Source organism: Saimiri boliviensis, chromosome 10 (genome assembly GCF_048565385.1).
Source record: "Saimiri boliviensis isolate mSaiBol1 chromosome 10, mSaiBol1.pri, whole genome shotgun sequence".
NCBI lineage: Eukaryota > Metazoa > Chordata > Mammalia > Primates > Cebidae > Saimiri > Saimiri boliviensis.
The window spans coordinates 112772522-112793522 of record NC_133458.1 but is presented as its reverse complement, the minus strand read 5'-3'; the positions used below and the strand labels follow the sequence as shown (position 1 = coordinate 112793522).

The 21001-nt window shown below is 46.4% G+C and overlaps 1 protein-coding gene and 1 non-coding gene across 2 annotated transcripts; both read right to left on the bottom strand.

The window, feature by feature from the left end:
- Nucleotides 1-11691: 11691 nt before the first annotated feature.
- Nucleotides 11692-15065, bottom strand: MRPS24 (mitochondrial ribosomal protein S24). The gene is made up of 4 exons (XM_039462039.2): nt 14913-15065; nt 14765-14833; nt 14437-14548; nt 11692-12113 (listed from the first exon to the last, which is right to left on the bottom strand). Exons 1-4 carry the CDS (start codon nt 14949-14951, stop codon nt 11830-11832), a joined length of 504 nt encoding a protein of 167 aa, XP_039317973.1. The 5' UTR covers nt 14952-15065; the 3' UTR covers nt 11692-11829.
- Nucleotides 15066-17459: 2394 nt separating this feature from the next.
- On the bottom strand, nt 17460-17620 carry LOC120360935 (U1 spliceosomal RNA). The gene has a single exon (XR_005577317.1). It is a non-coding gene; the product is annotated as a U1 spliceosomal RNA (small nuclear RNA).
- Nucleotides 17621-21001: the final 3381 nt, after the last annotated feature.

The following is a 21001-nucleotide window of genomic DNA, read 5'->3' as shown; positions in this document are numbered from 1 at the left end:
AACTAAAAAGCTGTAATACTCCTGTTCACTGAGCTATGGGCAGCAGGAATAAGAGCTGTGACACTCGCTAAGCTGTGGGAGTGAAGAGGCCGCTGGTGCCACTCCTTCCTGCTCGCTGAGCTACAGGAGTGAAAAACTTGACCGCCTAAACAATACACATTTATTATCTTACAGCTGTGGAGATCAGAAGTGTGGAGTCCTGAGAAGATAAGTAAGCCACTCTGAGGAAGGGGGCCCTGAGTTGGGGAGGGCTCTAGGTGGGGAAGAACAAGAAACAATTGTTTTAAGAGATGACTAATTACAATGATCTCTACTGCATTCCACGGGCACAATGACCTCATTCTGCATGCAGCCCCCTCCAGCACAACCCTATAAAACTTCTTTCCAAAGCCGGGCATGGTGGTTCACACCTGTAATCACAGCACTTTGGGAGGCTGAGGCAGGTGGATCACCTGAGGTCAGGAGTTTAAGACCAATATGGTGAAATCCCATCTCTACTAAAAATACAGAAATTAGCCAGGTGCGGTGGCAGGTGCCTGTAATCCCAGCTTCTTGGGAGGCTGACACAGGAGAATTGCACAGGAGAATTGCTTGAACCAGGGAGGCAGAGGTTTCAGTGAGACAAGATCAAGTCACTGCACTCCAGCCTGGGCAACAGTGTGAGGCTCCATCTCAAAAACAAAACAAAAAACTTCCTTGCAGCCCCAGCCTCTTTGCAGACAACGCATTCTCCATTCTCTGCTGCACTTCCCATTGCAATCTTAAAAGTATTTTCATAACTTCCCTAATAAATCTGTCTTTATATACAGCAGTGTTGGTAAATTCCCTTACCTCCTGCACCACCAGCCCCAGATAGTTACTACTCAACATAGGTCTAAAACATATCAGCAGGGCTGTATTCCTTCTGGAGAGGCCCTAGGAGAGAATTTCTTTCCTTGCTTTTTCCAGCTTCTAGAGGCCCCTTGCATTTCATGGCTCATCTCCCTTCCTCCCACTTCAATCCCAGCAGGGAAGCATCTTCAAATTCTTCTTTCTCCTCCTCCATCATTCTCTCCCTCTCTCTTCATCTCTATTTTTATCTCTAGTCACATCTCCTTTAACTCTGACCATCCTACTCCTCTTTCCCTTAGAAGGACTTGTAGTGATGAGCATTTATGTGTCAACTTAACTGGGCCATTGGGCCCAGATATTTCATGAAACATTATTCTGGCCAGGCATGGTGGCTCAGGCCTGCAATCCCAGCACTTTGGGAGGCCAAAGTGAGCAGATCATCTGAGGCTAAGTGTTCAAAACCAGCCTGGCCAACAAGGTGAAACCCCGTCTCTACTAAAAATACAAAAATTAGCCAGGCATGGTGGTGCACACCTGTACTCCCAGCTACTGTGGAGGCTGAGGCATGAGAATTGTTCGAACCTGGGAGGCAGAGGTTTCAGTGAGCAGAGATCACACCACTGCACTCCAACCTAGTGACAGAGCAAGATTCTGTCCCAAAGGAAAAAAAAAGAGAGAAGGAGAAGAAGGAAGGAAGGAAGGAAAAGAAGAAGAGGAGGAGGAGGAGGAGGAGGAGGAAGGAGGAGGAGGAGGAGGAAGGAGGAGAAGGAGGAGGAGGAGAAGAAAAAAACATTATTCATTTCTGTGTAAGTTTTTTTTTTTATTTGTTTCTTTTTTCTTTTTTTTTGCACCCCCCACCCCGAAAGTATTTTTTCTTATTAGAATAACATTCAGATTAGTGAATCGTGAGTAAAGGAAATTATTTCCCATAATTCGGGTGAGCAGTTGAAGGCCTCAACAGAACGAAGACTGACTGACCTCCCTCTACCGAGAAAGAATTCTGCCAGCAGGCTGTTTCTGGACTCAAACTGCAGCTCTTCCCTGGGTCTCCAGCCTGCCAGCCTGTCTTATCAGATTTTGGAACCACAAAGTCTCCACAATCATGTGAGCAAATTTCTTTTTCTTTCTTTCTCTTTTTTTTTTTTTTTTTTGAGATGGAGTTTCACGCTTGTTGCCCAGGCTAGAGTGCAATGGTGTGGTCTCAGCTCACAGCGACCTCTGCCTCCTGGGTTCAAGCAATTCTCCTGCCTCGGCCTCCCAAGTAGAGGAATTACAGGTACCTGCCACCATGCCTGGCTCATTTTTGTATTTTTAGTAGAGACAGGGTTTCACCATGTTGGCCAGACTGGTCAAGCACTCCTGACCTCAGGTGATCCACCCACCTCAGTCTCCCAAAGTGCTGAGATTACAAGCCTGAGCCACTGCACCTGGCCTGAGCAAATTTCTTAAAATATATCTCTCAAGTCGATACAGAGCTACACATACTTTTGTTTTTTTAATTCTCTGGAGAACACTAATATAGGGCCCTTGTGATTACAATGAGCTCACCGAGATAATCCAGAACAATCTCCCTATCTCGAGATTCTTCTTTCTGGTGGGAGTGGTGGCTCATGCCTGTAATCCTACCAAGACAGGGGCAAGAGGATCACCTGAGCTCAAGAGTTCAAGACCAGTCTGGGCAACATAATGAGCTCCTGTCTCTTTTTAGAAAATTTCTGTTTAAAAATTTTTTTTTGACTTTTTATTTATTTATTTTTGAGACAGAGTCACTCTCTGTCACCCTGGCTGGAGTGCAGTGATGCAATCTCAGCTCCCTGCAATCTCCACCTCCCAGGTTCAAGCGATCCTCCCGCCTCAGCCTCCCGAGTAGCTGGTATGACAAAAGTGGACCACCATCCCCAGCTAATTTTTGTATTTTTAGTAGAGATGGGGTTTCACCATGTTGGCCAGGCTAATCTGAAACTCCCGGCTCAAGTGATCCATCTGCCTTGGCCCCTCAAAGTGCTGAAATTACAGGCATGAGCCATCATGCATGGCCTAATTAATTAAGAGACAGAATCTTTCTCTGTCATCCAGGCTGGGGTGCAGTGTTGTGATCATAGCTTATTGCAACCTCAACCTGCCAAGCTCAAGCAAGCAATCCTCCAACCTCAGACTCCCGAATAGCTGGGACTACAGGTGCACACAACCACATCAGGCTAATTTTTTTTTGTATTAAGATTCTTCTTTATTTTTATGATTTTTTTTTTTTTAAGATAGGGTTTCACCACAGTGGCCAGGCTGGTCTTGAACTCCTGACTTCAGGTGATCTGCCCACCTTGGCCTCCCAACGTGCCGAGATTACAGGCGTGAGCCACCACGCCCAGCCTGTATTAAGATTCTTAATCATATTGACAAAGTACCATATTCACAGGTTCTGGGAACTGGAACATGCATATCTGTGGGAGCTATTATTCAGCCAACCACAGTCAAGTTGAGATTTAGGGTCAGGGTCACAGTGAGGATAAGGTTCAGAATAAAGGTAAAGTTGAGAATAGGGTCAGGGTCAGCATGAGGGCTGGAATCAGTGAGTCACTGTCAAGGTCAATGGAGGGTCATGGTGACTGTCAGGGTGAAGGTCTATTTCTAGTCAAGGTCAAGGTCAGAGTTGGGGTGAGGGTCAGGCCACACCTTCCTCATTAAGAGTCATGGTGCCAGTCAGGGACAAGGTGACAGTCAAATTCACCATAAGGATCAGAGAAAGGGTCAAGTTGAACTTCATGGTTAGGGTGAGTGTCAGAATGTAGGTCAAATCAGAGAAAGGGCACACTTAGATTTATGGTAGCAGAGTAATGGCCCCCAAAGATGCCCACGTCTTAATCCCTGGGACCTGTGAACATCTCCTTACGTGGCAAATTTGATTAGGTTGCTAATCCTTTTACCTTGAGGTAGTAAGATGCCCCGGATTATTCAGGTGGATCCAAAATAACCCCAAATCCTGGCCGCGCATGGTGGCTCACACCTGTAATCCTAGCACTTTGGAAGGCTGAGGTGGGCAGACTGCTTGAGCTCAGAACTTCGAGACCAGCCTGGCCAACGTGGCAAAACCCCATCTCTACTAAAAATACAAAAATTAGCCAGATGTGGTGATGTGCATCTGTAATCCCAGCTACTCAGAAGGCTGAGGCAGGAGAATCATTTGAACCCCGAAGGCAGAGGATGCTGTGAGCCGAAATCATGCCATTGCACTCCAGCCTGGGCAACAGAGCAAGGCTGCCAGAAAAAAAAAAAAAAAGAAAAAAAAAAAAGAAAAAGAAAGAAAGAAAGAAAGAAAGAAAGAAAGAAAATCTCCTTAAAAGTGGAAGAGAAAGGGCTGGGCGCAGTGGCTCACGCCTGTAATCCCAGCACTTTGGGAGGCCGAGGCGGGTGGATCACGAGGTCAAGAGATCGAGACCATCCTGGTCAACATGGTGAAACCCTGTCTCTATTAAAAATACAAAACATTAGCTGGGCATGGTGAGGCGTGCCTGTAATCCCAGCTACTCAGGAAGCTGAGGCAGGAGAATTGTCTGAACCCAGGAGGCGGAGGTTGCGGTGAGCCGAGATCGCGCCACTGCACTCCAGCCAGGGTAACAAGAGTGAAACTCCGTCTCAAAAAAAAAAAAAAAAAAAAAAAAAAAGGTGGAAGAGAATAGCCAGACAACAATCTTCAGAGTGATGTAAAGTGAGAATTTGACCTACTACTGCTGGCTTTGAAAATGGAGGCAGGGGCCACAGACCAAAGAATGTAGACAGCCGCTACAAGCTGGAAATGGTGAGGAAACCGACTATCCCCTAGAGCCTCTAGAAAGGAATGCATCCCTGCCAATCCCTTGATTTTAGTACAGTGAGACCCATGGCTGACTTTTGACCCACAAAACTCAAATTTCAAGTGCAGGAACCAATTTGGGTGAGGGTAAGAGTTAGGGTTAGAATCAGGTTGAAGTTAGGTGCAGGGTAAGGGTGAAGTCAGGCTCAAGTTGAAGGTCAGAGGGTGAGACTGAGTGTGTGATTTGGTGCCAGGTTCAGGCTCATGGTCAAAGTCTATGTGAGTCAGGGTCAAAGTCAACATAAAAGTAAGAATCAGGGTGTTAGGCTCAGGGTCAAAGTCAGTGTCAAATTATGTCCATTTGAATATCAGGGTCAGGATTATTACAAGGGTTAGGGTTAGGGTCAGGGTGAGAGGAGAGGAAGTGAGGGTCAGAGTAAGGGTCCTATTCAGAGTGAGGAAAATCAGGTTCAAGATAAAAGTCAAGGTCAGAGTCAGGAGCATGGTGAAGGTCAGGGACATGATCAAGTTCTAATGAGGTTCAGTTATCCATGATAGAATGGAGCTCACAGTCAAGTCAATGTCAGAGTGAGGGTAAGAGAAAACATTCACATCAGGGTGAAAGTTAGGGTCTGATTAAGTGGAAGGTGAGAGTCAGGGAAAAGGTGAGAGACAAAGTCAGGGTCAAGCCGAGTTTACAGTCTGGTTGAGGGTCAAAATCAGTCATGATCTGCACACAGATTATGGTCAGGTTGAGAATCTGCTTCAGGCCAGGGTCAAGGAACAGGGAAGTCCTAGGGCCTGAATGACAACCAGTGTCAGCACTGTTGAATGTGAGAATCAGGTCGAGGGCAGGGTTAGATTGGTATAAGAGATAGAGTCAAGGTCAGGGCCAGAGTCAGGGTTAGAGATGAGTGGGGGTCAGATTTACATGACTTCCATGTTCATGGTCAAGGTTATGATAGGTGTCTGGGTGAGGGTCATGGTCAGAGTCAAAGTGAGCATCAGTGCTAGAGTTAGGATGAGGTCAGAGTCAGTCACTGATACCGTTTGGCTGTGCCCCCCACCAAATCTCATCTTGAACTGTAGCTCCCATAATTCCTACATGTTGTGGGAGGGACCAGATGAGAGAATAATGGCGGCAGCTTCCCCCATACTGTTCTCATGGTAGTGAAAAAGCCTCATGAGATCTGATGATTTTATAAGGGGAAATCCCCTTCACTTGGTTATTATTCTCTTTTGCCTGCTGCTGTGTAAGACATGCCTTCTGCCTTCCACCATGATTGTGAGGCGTCCCCATCCAAGTGGAACTGTAAGTCCATTAAACCTATTTTTCTTTATAAATTACCCAGTCTTGGGTATGTCTTTATCAGCAGTGTGAAAACAGACTCATATCATACATCGGTACCTGGAGAGTGGAGTGTTACCATAATGATACCCAAAAATGTGGGAACAACTTTGGAACCAAGTAACAGGCACAGGTTGGAACAGTTTGGAGGGCTCGGACAAAGACAGAAAAACGTGAGACAGTTTGGAACTTCACAGAGATTTGTTGAATGGCTTTGACCAAAATGCTGATAATGATATGGATAATAAAATTTGGGCTGAGGTGGTCTCAGATGGAGATGAGAAACTTGTTGGGAGCTGGAGAAAAGGTAACTCTTGCTACGTTTTAACAAAGAGACTGGAGGCATTTTGCCCCTGTCCTAGAGATTTGTGGAACTTTGAACTTGAGGGAGATGACTTAGGATATGAGGCAAAAGAAATTTCTAAGCGGCAAAGCATTCAAAGGTGACTTAGGTGTTGTTATAAGCAATCAATTTTAAAAGGGAAACAGAGTATAAAAGTTGAAAAAATCTGAGGCCTGATGATGTGATAGGATAGAAAAGGAATCCACCCCCCTCCCCCGCCCCCGCCCCCCCTCCCCCGCCCCCGCCCCCCCTCCCCCGCCCCCGCCCCCGCCCCCACTTTTTGAGAGGGAGTCTTGCTCTGTCACCAGGCTGGAGTGCAGTGGCACCACCTCAGCTCATTGCAACCTCTGCATCCCAGGTTCAAGTGGTTTTTCTGCCTCAGTCTCCCGAGTAGCTGGAATTACAGGTGCCCACCACCACACTCAGCTAATTTTTATATCTTTAGTAGAGACAAGTTTTCACCATGTTGGTCAGGGTGGTCTTGAACTCCTGACCTCAAGTGATCCACATGCCTCAGCCTCGCAAAGTGCTGGGATTACGGTGTGAGCCAAGCCACCACGCCCAGCTGAAAAACCCATCTTCTGAGGAGAAATTCAAGCCAGCTGTAGAAATTTGCATAAGTGATGAGAAGCCAAATATTAATTGCCAAGACAATGGGGAAACCCCAGAGCGTGTCAGAGACCTTTGCATCAGCCCCTCCCATAACAGGCCCAAAGGCCTAGGAGGAAAAAAATGATTTTGTGGGCCAGGCCCAGGGCTCACCTGCTGTGTGCAGCCTTGGGACTTGGTGCCCTGCATCCCAGTTGCTCTAGCCATGGCTAAAAGGGACCAAGTTACAGCTTGAGCATGGCTTCAAACCATGTAAGTTCCAAGCCTTGGCAGCTTTTATGTGGTGTTGAGCCTCCAGGTGCACAGAAGTCAAGAATCAAGGTTTGGGAACCTCTGCCTAGATTTCAGAGGATGTATGGAAATGCCTGGATGCCCAGGCAGAAGTTTGCTACAGGCGTGGGGCTCTCACGGAGAGCCTCTGCTAGGGTGGTGTGGGATGGAAATGTGGGGTTAGAGCCTCCACACAGAGTCCCCACTGGGGCACTGCCTAGTGGAGCTGTGTAGAGTGCCCCCATCCTCCAGACCCCAGAATGGCGGAGCCACCGACAGTTTGCACCATGTGCCTAGAAAAGCTGCATTCAATGATCATGTTGGAGCTTTAATATTTGACTGCCCTGGCCGGGCACCGTGGCTCAAGCCTGTAATCCCAGCACTTTGGAAGGCCGAGGTGGGTGGATCACAAGGTCAAGAGATCGAGACCATCCTGGTCAACATGGTGAAACCCTGTCTCTACTAAAAATACAAAAAATTAGCTGGGTGTGGTGGCACATGCCTGTAATCCCAGCTACTCAGGAGGCTGAGGCAGAATTGCCTGAACCCAGGAGGCGGAGGTTGCAGTGAGCCGAGATCAAGCCATTGCACTCCATCCTGGGTAATAAGAGCAAAACTCCATCTAAAAAAAAAAAAAAAAAAAAAAAAATTGACTGTCCTGCTGGATTTTGGACTTGCATGAGATCTTCAGTCCCTTTGCTTTGGCCAATTTCTCCCATTTGGCATGGCTGTATTTATCCAACGCCTGTACCTCCATTGTATGGGGTATACTCTAGGAAGTAACTAACTTGCTGTTTATTTTACAGGCTTATAGATGGAAGGGACTTGCCTTATCTCAGATGAGACTTTGGACTTTTGAGTTAATGCTGAAATCAGTTAAGATTTTGGGAGACTGTTGGGAAAGCATGATTGGTTTTGAAATGTGAGAACATGAGATTTGGGAAGGTCGGGGTGGAATGATATGGTTTGGCTGTGTCACCAGCCAAATCTCATCTTGAATTGTAGCTCCCATAATTCCCACATGTTGTGGGAGGAACCCAGTGGAGATAACTGAATCATGGGAGTGGTTTCCCCATTCTCACTGTAGTGAATACGTCTCATGAGATCTGAAGCTTTTATAAAGGGAAAACCCTTTGGCTTGGTTACTATTCTCTCGTCTGCTATGTAAGACCTGCCTTTGCCTTCTACCACGATTGCAAGGCCTCTCCAGCCATGTGGAACTGTAAGTCTGTTAGCATATTTTTATAAATTACTCAGTCTCAGGTATGTCTTTATCAGCAGCATGAAAATGAACTAACACAGTCATGGTAAGGAGGTCATGTTCAGAGTGAAGTTCAAAGTGAACATTAGAGTCAGGGTCAGACTCAGAGTGAGACACATGCCCAGAGAGGGCCTAGGTGAGAGTCAGGGTGAAGCTTAGGCTGCATGTCAAGGTCTGGGTAAAGGTCAGCATTAGGGTCATGGTTAGTCAGGGCCATTATCAAGTTCAGAGTAAAAAAGGTGTTAGGTTGAGGCTCAGGGTCAGGTTAAAGGTATTAGGATCAGAATAAAGATCAGCATGAGGTCAAGATATGAGAGTCAAGGTCAGGTTCAGCAACCTCTGTGCTACTTTCTCGCACCAGGTGCTGGCTTTTGTGGATGCAACTTTCTGAAATGCTCTTCCTCCATTTACCTGCATGTCTTCCTCCTTCATGTGCATGGACCATGCTGCCTCACACTCCCTGCCTTTTCACTAGGACGTGAGTGTTGCAAAGGCAGTGATCTTGGAATGAAATTTTTTGCACATTAACAGGTCCCAAGCGCTTAGAAGAGTGCTTGGCACAGAATAGGCACTCAAGATTTTAACATCGATGAGTGTGCATTAAAGTATTCCTGTAAAAAAGTACATCTGGGAATAAAATATAATAAACTGTTCACAGTAGTTCTCTCTAGAGTAGAACTGTAAGAAAGCGACTAGAGACGGAGAGAGATCCAAGATGGCTGATCACTAGCAGCTCGGGATTGTAGCTCCCAGTGAAAGTGCAAAGAACGAGAGGACGCCATACCTTCACAAGAATTCTTGTTGCTCACGCACCAGGAGATTCCCAGCGGAGGAGCCCCACGGGTCGCCGGCGCGACTCTTGTGACTGGCGAGGCGGTTTTGCCAGCGCCTCGGAGCGTTGGTTCTTGGTGCAGAGTCAGAAAAGCACCATCAATCTTAACGCCGCTGATTTAGTCGGTGCAGTGGGTTGCTCAGATTTCGGCGCTGAGAATCAGTAAGTCGTACGTCCACTCAGAAAACCAATTACAAAGACGGTAAATACAAAGACCACAGATGGATAAATTTATAACGAAGGGAAGAAAACAGCCAAAAAAGGCTGAGAATACCCAAGATCAGAACCCCTCTCCCTCAGCGGGGGATCACAGTTCCTCATCAGCAACGGAACAAGGCTTGATGGAGAACGAGTGTGTTCCAATTACGGAAGCAGGCTTCAAAATGTGGATAATGAGAAACTTCTGTGAATTAAAAGAACTTGTTTTAAACCAATCCAAAGAAACTAAGAACTTTGAAAAAAGATTTGACAAAATGTTAACAAGAATACACAATTTAGAGAGGAATATAAGTGAATTGATGGAGCTGAAAAACACAATACGAGAACTTCGTGAAGTATGCACAAGTTTTAACAGCCGAATTGATCAAGCAGAAGAAAGGATATCAGAGGTCAAAGACCAACTCAATGAAATAAAACAAGAAGACAAGATTAGAGAAAAAAGGATAAAAAGGAACGAGCAAAGTCTCCAAGAAATATGGGACTATGTAAAAAGACCGAATCTACGCTTGATAGGTGTACCTGAAAGTGAGGAAGAGAATGAATCCAAGCTGGAAAATACGCTTCAGGACATTATTCAGGAAAATTTTCCCAACCTAGTAAGGCAGGATAATATTCAACTCCAGGTAATACAGAGAACACCACAGAGATATTCCTCAAGAAGAGCAACTCCAAGGCACATAATCGTCAGATTCACCAGGGTTGAAATGAAGGAGAAAATACTAAGGGCAGCCAGAGAGAAAGGTCAGGTTACCCACAAAGGGAAGCCTATCAGACTTACAGCAGATCTCTCAGCAGAAACCCTACAAGCCAGAAGAGAGTGGGGACCAATATTCAACATCCTTAAAGAAAAGAACTTTCAACCCAGAATTTCACATCCAGCCAAACTAAGCTTCACAAGTGAAGGAAAAATAAAGTTTTTTGTCAATAAGCAAGCACTCAGAGATTTCATCACCACCAGGCCTGCTTTATAAGACCTTCTGAAAGAACCACTACACATAGAAAGGAACAAACAGTATCAGCCTTTCTAAAAAAATACCAAAAAGAGCATCAATATAATGAAGAATTTACATCAACTAATGGGCAAAATAGCCAGCTAATATTAAATGGCAGTATTAAACTCACATATATTATTATTGATTCTAAATTTAAATTGACTAAATCCCCCATCCAAAGACAGACAGGCAATTTGAATAAAAAACTAAAACCCATCAGTATGCTGCATCCAGACCCATCTCACATTCAAGGATACACAAAGATTTAAAACAAGGGATGGAGAAGGATTTACCAACCAACCAGAGAGCTAAAATAAATAAATAAAAAGCAGAAGTTACAATTAAGCAACAAAGATCAAAAGAAGCAAAGAAGGACATTATATAATGATAAAAGGATCAATGCAACAACAAGAAGAGCTAAAGATCCTAAATATATACGCACCCAATACAGGAATACGTAGATCAGTACCACATCATATCAACTTAGAAGTTTAAACGAAATGTTCGTTGGCTCCTTGTTTGTTATTCTCTTCCTTCATTTTCTTTTATATCTCCATTATTAAGGACAATTATAGGCATACCCATATTTAGATTGCATTCTAGCCCGGGCAATAAAGCAATACCCCCATTCTCTCTCCCTCTTCCTCTTTCTCTTTCTTCCTCTTTATTCTTTTTCTTATAAAAAAAATTAATAAAAGAAAAAATGACACAGTGAACATGAATGTGCAGATATCTGTTCAAGATCCTGCTTTCAATTCTTTTGGATACATATCCAAAAAGGGAATGTCTGGATCACATAGTAATTGTACTTTTAATTTTTCAGAAACCACCATACTGTTTTCCGTAGGGGCTATACCATTTTATATTCCCATCAACAGTGAACAAGAGTTCCAATCCCACATCCTTGCCATCACTTATTTTCTGTCTTTAAAAAAAAAAAAAAGCTTCATAGGCAATTTGATACATGTTCACATTGTTTTGTTTCTTAAAAAGTAACACTGAATGGATCTTTCCATTTTGAGAGAAAGCAAATAACTTTAGTAGGTGTTTGACAGAATGATTGGCACAGGTACTCACCAAACTGTAGCTATGAATCAAACTTCAAACAACTGGCAGCAGCCTTCCTGCGAACCCTGGAGCACCGTCAAAGAAATGCTACTCTAGTTCCCTCATCCAAGAGTGAAAACAGAGAGGCAAGACAACATAGAGGGTCTTTATTAAAAGCAGCTGAGACCATGCCGCGGTCCTCTGAGGGGATGCGTTTCCTCACGTTCCATTCCTTTCCCACAGTTCCATTCTCTGCAGGCTACAGCTTGATGCGAAAAAGGGGGATCATCCTAGATATACTTATATACAACCTTTGAGGGCACAGTTTGGAGGTGGAGTCGCACAGGACATTTGAAAAAGTGGGACAGCAAAGTTTCACTATAGCCCACAAGGAAGTAGAATTTGTGTGCAGGCAGCTGCCTCAGGACCAGGGCACAGATCTCCAGCTGGTTAGCCCGGCGCTTTATAACCAGCTGGTCAGCCAGGCAGCCTGGGAAGGTACCCCACATGAACTTTCGAAGGAAAATATCCTCCACCGTTCGCTCTGCAGCATGGTCCTCCCCATCCAGGTTACCTGAAGAGGGAAGGGCATCATAGACAAGTCAAACTCATCGCCCCGAGGCCCTGCCATAACTCCAGAGTCAACCCCTAAAAGCACTGAGCACAATCCCACCCTTCAGCCCCACCCTCTTCTCTTCTGCTAATAGAGTAAGAAAAGCAATGCTTTAAAGTTTGAGGTACGTTATGTCATTAATTCTCAAGCCAATTCTGTTTAGTAGGTATTACCATTATTCTTATTTTACAAAAAGGAAGATGGAGGCCTGAGTCAGGGTACAAAACGCAGAAGATGCCACCATATCTAACCCCTTTCCCAGCCTTTCTTGGCTGCCTTATAAAAACACTGGCCATCCCAAGAGCCAGAAAGATGAGGCTACCAGCTATTTTGAGGTTAGGGATATGAATCTTCTCATGAGCTAGGCCTAGGGCTTCCACCAGTGGATTCTCAGTGTGAACCCTGGATCCCCTGCAGCCCTCGCAATGTCCATTAAGAGTCTGCACACGTACATCCAAACCTCAGACCAGAACCTGATAGAGTGGGGGACAAGCATCTGTATTTTAAGTAAGTTCTCTAGATGCATCTCAAACATCCAAGTTGAGAACTCCCATACTAAACAAAACACAGTTGGTTCTCAATAGTTCACAGTACTTAGGTTTTATAAAGTCACTGCCAACACTGAGTGAATACTGAACTATTGCTTCTAGGGGAAATAAAGAGTTAAGTTCCTTCTAGCCTCTGAGCACCATATTTTTGTTAGTAAGTCAATACATAACCTATTTTCATTTGTTTCTGTTTAAAGACACCTTACTTAATATATATGGTGGATTCCTTAACATTGAATTTAGGGCCAAGAGCAACTCATGCCTGAAGAAAAATTCTCTAATACACATATGTTCTCCCAAAGGCAATTCACAGCCTTCTCCTGCCTAGGAACACTAGATAGCACTTCAGCACTGCAGGGCCATTTTAAACAGCAAAATCACTAACGAAAAGGACAAAAATGCAAAAAAAAAAAAAAAAAAAAAAAGAAAGAAAGAAGAAAAGAAATTCTAGACCATAAAAGGGATACTTTTGCTGGGCGCGGTGGCTCACGCCTATAATCCCAGCACTTTGGGAGGCTGAGGCGGGTGGATCACGAGGTCAAGAGATCGAGACCATCCTGGTCAACATGGTGAAACCCCGTCTCTACTAAAAATACAAAAATGAGCTGGGCATGGTGGTGAGTGCCTGTAATCCCAGCTGCTCAGGAGGCTGAGGCGGGAGAATTGCTTGAACCCAGGAGGCGGAGGTTGCGGTGAGCGGAGATCATGCCATTGCACTCCAGCCTGGGTAACAAGAGTGAAATTTCGTCTCAAAAAAAAAAAAAAAAAAAAAAAAAAGGGATACTTTTTATAGTATGAGAATTGAAACAAGGCAGAGCCTTGCCCACCTGAGCTCGGAACATGCAGCTGGGGGGTGGCTGCTTTACCCATATCTCAGAGTGACCTTGAAAGTGTCCAGAGTATTGATTTGGGGCTTAAAAATAAATTTTAGGCCGGGCGCGGTGGCTCACACCTGTAATCCCAGCACTTTGGGAGGCCGAGGCGGGCGGAGCGCGAGGTCAAGAGATCAAGACCATCCTGGTCAACATGGTGAAACCCCGTCTCTACTAATAATACAAAAAATTAGCTGGGCATGGTGGCGCGTGCCTGTGGTCCCAGCTACTCGGGAGGCTGAGGCAGGAGAATTGCCTGAATCCAGGAGACGGAGGTTGCGGTGAGCCAAGACTGCACCATTGCACTCCATCCTGGGTAACAAGAGCAAAACTCCGTCTCAAAAAATAAAAATAAAGTAAATTTTAGCCAGTAAAATCTGAAAATATGGAATTCATGTATTCATGAGGGTCGTCTGTATATATTCATAGAGAAAAAGTTGTGCATCAGTGAAAAACTGCATTCCTTAGAGTACACTCTCCAATGTTATCAAATTCTATAAGGGCTTCACTCCTTTCCTTGACTCTGAGCTTATTTTACAGCTCTGTAAGTTACAGATAACTGATAAGAATGTAAAATAATTCTTGTCTGTAGATATGCAAGTAAAATAAGTTCTGTTCAGTGGAGGATCATTTGAGTCCCTGCCCTCCGGAAGTCAGTTTTGCATCCATCTTCAAATCTGAATCAACATCCTGATCTATATATGTCTCTGCTTTTTTAAATGTCTCCTTTGAGTTGGTTCCATAGATTTCCGACCCTGGTATTACCTCCCTAGTTAAAGGAAACCTGTGACACGTGTTCATTTTGTTTACAACACAATCGTATCCTCCAAAAGTGCTCCTTTTGGAGGCCTGAGGTTCCCGCACCTGTGTGCAGCGACAGCCAGCCCTTTCGGTGGGCGATGTAGTGCGGCGCGTGTGCCTCCTCGTAGGTCACCGGCTTGTCTCCCTTGCTCACGCGGACTCGGGCCGCCTGGTTCTAGAAGCAAAAGGGGCCGTGACTCCACGAGACCCCGCATCCAGACCCCTACCCCGAGCCCTGTTCCTCCAATCAGCTGACACTGCTCCCCGACCCCAACCCCAAGATCCCCGTGCCTCGACTCTAGCCCCGCCTCGGACCCCCCCACGCCACGCCCCCTTCAGCCCTCGCCCCGTCCCCGACCCCGGCCCCCGCCCCCGCCCCAGCGGGGCTCACCTTGGCGCAGACCGCAGAGGTATGCAGGGCGCGCCACGTGCAAGGCAGTTCTCGGCTACAGGACAGCACCTGTGGAGGGAGGGCGCGTGAGGCGGAAACTAGGGACCCCACCTCCGACTCGCCGGGACCCGCCGCATGGTCCACTCACCCTTGGCCCCAGCAACCCGCCGCACACGGAGGCCGCCATCTTGCGCCGCGCGGAACGCAGCGCGTACCACAGCGTGCTGCGGCGTGGGGACGGCTGCGGACGGGACCAAGTCGGAGGCGCAGGGGCGGGGCGGGGCAGGGCGTCCGTGGGGCGGGCCCTCTTCTGGGCGGGGCCGCGTGGTGCTGTGAGCTTTCACTCCCGCCTTCCTCGCGTCCCTGTGCATGCTCAGCCTTGAGTGCTCAGCCTTGTGAATGCTTAGCCCGCCGCTCTTCACTCTGTCACGATGGCTGCTTGCATTAGATTTCAGATCTGGAAATTTGAGGGTGTGAAACGTGAGATTTCCTCTTCAGCTCTAGTACGGGGGATGGGTGTGCGGCCCACCGGACCCAGCCCTGCCCAACCGAACCCTCGGGGCTCGAAGGGGAGTGAAGCGTTTTCCCAGGTCCTTGGAATCAGGCTGCTGAGTTCTGCCTCCAAATAATATTCGTAAAAAATGAAACAAAACAGAAAAACCCTCCAGACTCTTATCAACAAATAAAGGAGAAACATGTTTTGGTTAAAACGTCACCCAGTTCTTCAAGGATGACTAATGCAGTTATGCAAGGATGGGTTTGCCACATGTGGCCATACTGGTGACTGGCCCCTGGGGAAGGAACATTTTAACTATGAGGGAAAGGGCCAGAGAGCAAGGAAATTCATGAGAACATTTCAGGGCCTGTAATGCTCAAACCAGTGCGTCGCCACTATAATTGGTATCCAGTAATTATTAATGTCAAACGGAAAAATAGTAACACGGGATATTTTATTTTAGAACTCACCACGGTGATGGGTAAAACACGGGCTCTGGAGTCAGGCCCATGTATATATAACAATCTTTGTATAGTTAAGACTCAGTTCTATTATCTATAAAATGGGTCTTAATAATAGGACTACCTTAGAGAGCCATTAGGATGGAGAGAGTATTTAATAAATGATGGGTTGTGTTTGGTTGAATCATATGAAATTGCCAATATTTTGGCCGTTCTGGACCTACATCATTCTCCTTAATGGTACAGTACTTGCATACTGCTGCAGGTTCCTGTCGGAGGAGGACTGCATTATGATGTACGGGGAGGGGAAATGGAAGAAAGGTGGAAATGAGTTGCCCATGACCACACTGAGAAGAGGGAGAGAGGGATCAACACAGTCTCTTGACTTCAGTCCAGTCCATTTTTCCATGACCAAGACTCCTCTGATTACAGGAAGGTGGGTTCTCAAAAAAACCCATAATAAAAGGACAAGGTCTTCCATGTTCACTTCCTCAGAAATGTTTTATTCTTAATTTTTAAAAACTGTAGCCCCCAACTGTTCTGCATATTGAATAAAGGGACATAACAGGAATGAGATGCCTTCCAATCCATAACACTTTGCAAATGTAAGAATTTTCAGCTTTTCCTAAGGAATCTTTTTCAACTGACAATATTTATTAAAGTTTTCATAACGTTCAATAATTTTATAATTATTTTCATTAATTTACACCAAGGTGGTGAGGATCATGGGATCTGGCATCTAAACTGCCTGAGTCCAAATCCTGGACCCAGCGTTTCCTTGTTATGTAACTGGCGCAAGTGACTGAACCTCCTGAGCCTCAGTTTCCCTCATCTGTAAACTGGGGACAATAATGGTGGTTGTGAAAATTACAGTGTGATGTGCCTGCCAGAGGAAGAGAGCAGTTGTGGGTTTTGTTGTTGTTGTTGTTGTTGTTGTTGTTGTTTGAGACGGAGTTTCGCTCTTGTTACCCAGGCTGGAGTGCAATGGTGCGATCTCGGCTCACCGCAACCTCCGCCTCCTGGGTTCAGGCAATTCTCCTGCCTCAGCCTCCCGAGTAGCTGGGATTACAGGCACGAGCCACCATGCCCAGCTGATTTTTTGTATTTTTAGTAGAGACGGGGTTTCACCATGTTGACCAGGATGGTCTCGATCTCTTGACCTCGTGATCCACCCGCCTCGGCCTCCCAAAGTGCTGGGATTACAGGCTTGAGCCACCGCGCCCGGCCTGTTGTTGTTGTTTTTAATGAGTCTTTGATAGCCACACTAGGGAGATGAGCCAGTTATTGGGGCTTCTATGAGAACTCACAGCAACACCATCCTGTCAGGAGAAAGGAAAACAAGATACTTGGGCTGATCAGAGGCAGAGGTGGCAATGGCACAACACCTACTGGGGCCCAAGGTGGGCAGGGGCTGCATCAAGAAGGCTGTGATTGGGAATCAAGTTTTGCCCATAAGGCAGTAGGCAATAAAATGGTCAAACTTACGCTTTCCTCTATTCAAGCCATTCTCCCTTATGCTTGAGGTGACTCCGGAATTCCAAACCAATCTAGATCTTTCCAAGTATCACAATGGCCAATTCAGTGGCAGACATTTCTGGGGTTCCGGTATCTTGTTACCTATCCTTTATTAGCTTTGTTTATACTGCGATTGGGGAAAAGGGGTCATGTCTGTCTTCACATGATTAAAATCGCTTAAAATGACTTTTATACATCAGTATGAATTGTTGGTGTTTTTTCCCAGGGGAAAGCGTGGAGTCCCCCACTACCACAAATTATGCAGCTGAGTTTCCCACATTTGGGGAAATCGCAGGGGTCAGCACATTCAAAGTGCAATAGATAAGCCTTGCCCTGGGAAAACCACCTTCGTGATCATGGTACACTCCCCTGCCAGGTAAGTATAGTATGAACTGCTATACTGTTTTAAATCATCAGCAGAAAAATCTGACTGGGGATGTTTTATTTTTCTGTAATTTCCATTTGTGGTCGTTTTGATGCACTTTCCTTCTCCTATCAATTCCATAAAGGAGGCAGTATTTCCAGGCTTCACAGAGCAGAAGAGGGAGGCTCACAGACTCGCCTGAGGTTATGGAACTAGTAAATGGTAGCAGGCCTTTTGCTCCAAAGCATGTGCTCCTTCAGTTTCACTTCCTGGGGGCGAGGGTTCAGACCCAAGTTAGGATCAGGAAATGGCCTGGGTTTCCATAGCTTGCTGTAGACAGCTCCCAGCTGGCCATCGTGGACTGCCTAGATATCAAGGACTGCCTGGGCAAAGGCCAGGAGCCTATGACCCCGCATGAAGGACCCATCTGCACCCTTCCTGGGGCCTAATGCAGGGACATGGATGTAAGACTGCTTTTTCTCTGACGTGAGCCTTTGACGCAAACCAGGAACCAGAAGTTGCGCCTATGCTCTCAAAGCAGAGATTTGTAACCCCAATTGCATGACGGAGCCTCTGGGCCCCACACCACCTCTGTGGTGAGAGGGCAGGCACTCACACTTTTAAAATGCCCCTAGATGATTTTGATTTGCAATTGGGGCTGAGAACCAGTGTCCTGACCTGTTTATTTGGGAGACTCCCAAAATGTGTATTTGCAGAGGCCCTTGAGGGGAGAAGGCTGTTGGATGCTCCTGGAAGATTATGGCAGCTCTCCAAGGGGCAGGCTCTCCACGCCTGCCACTCTTGGTTACAAGGGCAGAGGAAGGGAGGAGGAATCTGCTGGGAGGTCTGGACTTCTTTGAGATGATCTTTCCCGTTGGGTGCGGTGTAGCCACTGCAGGCTCACCCAGAGTGCTCAGGGGACACAGCACTGGCTGGGCTGTGGAGACACGCTGTGTAAACGGGAGCCCTCAGCCCCACTGTACTTCCAGAGCCTGAAGAGTTTCAGAATCCAGCCTGGGGGCAGTGAGGTGCCATCTCCCTTCCTGTTGGCAGAAGGGTGAGCCAAGATCATTCCACTCATGGTGGTTCTCTTTACAACTGACTTATCCTAACTCAGAACTGCTGACACTTTACACTTTGTAAACCTGTTGACATTATTCCTCCTGATTCTTTTTTTCCTAATAACAACTCGTTCACAATAAAGAATCCCAGAGGCTCTCAGCTCTATTCTGAGAACTAGGTCAAACAACTGAAACCCTATGAGTAAAGTAGGGAGGCGTGTCAACCCAGATGCCAAGACGGCTCAGCCATTTTCCCTGAGAGGTCCCGCTCCATCCCCCTACCTCCTTTCTCCTTCTGTTGAGGCACAAGGGCTGGGTTTGGTGGGTGAGGTCTCAAGCTGTAATTACTAACGTCAGCTTTGGGGTCCCAAGGATCCACTCTCCTGTTATCAGAGCTGTGGGCAATTCAAAATGCCCAGTGCCACACTGGGACCCTGGGCTAAAAGTCAGAACTGAGGGATGGGCCTCATGAGCTCCAGCCCCTGAGACTGCCACTCCCTGGCTCCCAGAAACCGTGAGATCTAGATATAATGGGCTCAGATGAGGAGACAAGGAAAATGTGCTAAGGACCAAGGAGGGCACACAGAGAGTCCCCTGAACCCCATGTGGGCAAGAATGGAGATGCAACTGGCACCAAAGGTTGTTCTGAGAGATGGGTCTGCTAGAGTCAGCCAGGGCCAGAGACAGGCAAAAGGGGCCCCCAGGCAGACAGCAGCATGGATGAAGCCATGGCTTCCAAAGTGAGCGTGTGGTGGGGTGAGAGTGTGGTCGACGAAATGACATGAGACCAAGACCAAGGTCATCTTGATCTTGTGCAGCCCTGATTCATCGGTGTTCTTAAAGCTGCACTCTGGTGAAATTTTGTTGGAGTCTTACAAGAATTCAGGATGGGTTTATGGCCAAATCATTTTATTAGTGACTTAGAAAGAGGATTTTCTCTTTTACTGGGCTAATACACACCTAAGGAGTTGGAGCAGCTACCGGATCAGGTTTATATTACATATATATAGACTATACAACACCAGCCCCACTAGGTACTATGTTTCAGTAAATTAAGATAACATCGGTGAGAAGGTGCTGTTTTACATACCATTAAGAAGGAAAAATGTTAATTCCAAATTCTCAAAGAAGGAAAAGAAAAAAAAGGAAAAATGGCTGCAAATTCTCTTAAGGTTCCATTGATTGATTTAAAGTTGAACCCTGATCTGACATGTTAAAATGTTTGAGGCTGATGCAGAAGGCAGTTTCCTCTGCACAAGCCTCATGGGTGTGCAGAATGGTGTAGACATGAAGATGGGTGCCTCACTTGTCCTATGCACAGACTAGCTCTTCCACCACAGGGCAGGCACCGTGTAAGCACCTTCCATTCCTACACAGGTGCTAGGAGGGGGAACTAAGGCTTGGAGAAGCCAAGTAACTTTGCTCAAGGGTCATATAATTAGTAGGAAGCAAGGCCAAGGTTCAGAACCAGGCTGGACATCCAATGTGCTGAAGCAAGCTACACCCCATCTCACAGAAGAGGCGAAGACACTCTTGGTCCTTGTTCCAAGCACTCTTCAGGCCCATTTCCTCCAAGATGCTACTAGCTTGGTTTCACAGTTTTATCAGACGGGACCCCTTGTGAGCACATGGCCACGCTCTGGTGAGCAGCCTGCTGCCCTGTCCACCTTTCTGGGTGGCTCTCTCTGCTAAGCTTGGCTCCAAGAACAAGAGTGTCCAGTAGCCCCATGGCAAGTTCTGGGGCTTCCCAGACCTGAAGGTGAGCATTTTGAGCTCCAGGTGTGCCAGGCAGGTCCTGGGTGTTGGGTTCATTGAAATCCTAAGAGCAGCACTGACTGGGGGGCTGAAGGCAAGGCCCATCCACAGTTCACAGACTTGAAACATCAATCCTTCAAAAAGGATGGGAGGAGGCCAGGCATGGTGGCTCACACTTGTAATCCCAGCGCTTTGGGAGGCTGAGGCAGGTGGATAACTTAAGGCCAGGAGGTCAAGACCGGCCTGGCCAACATGATGAAACCCCATCTCTACTAAAAATACAAACATTCTTTGTATTTTTGTGATGGATGCCTGTAGTCGCAGCTAATTGGGAGGCTGAGCATCACTGGAACCCAGGAAGTGGAGGTTGCAGTGAGACCTCGCCACTGTACTGCAGCGCAGCCCAGGCAACAGATCAGAAAAAAAAAAAAAAAAAAAAAAAAAAAAAAAAAAAGGAAAGGTTTTCCTAAACTTATTAGCAAGAGACCAGGTTTGCAGAGAACCGGGCTCCTGGAACACAGAGGCAAGTCTGGATGTCCTGGGAGCAGCAGGTGGAGCATCTGTAAAATCCCGAAACCCACAGCA

Bases quoted from the DNA above. Each gene is read 5' to 3' on its own strand.
- MRPS24 (XM_039462039.2), bottom strand. From the start codon at position 14,951: ATGGCGGCCTCCGTGTGCGGCGGGTTGCTGGGGCCAAGG. The intron at 14,834-14,912 runs GTGAGTGGACCA...CTCCCTCCACAG, and splicing joins GCGGGTTGCTGGGGCCAAGG to GTGCTGTCCTGTAGCCGAGA. The intron at 12,114-14,436 runs GTGCGGGAACCT...TTCCCTCTTCAG, and splicing joins CTGGCTGTCGCTGCACACAG to GTAACCTGGATGGGGAGGAC.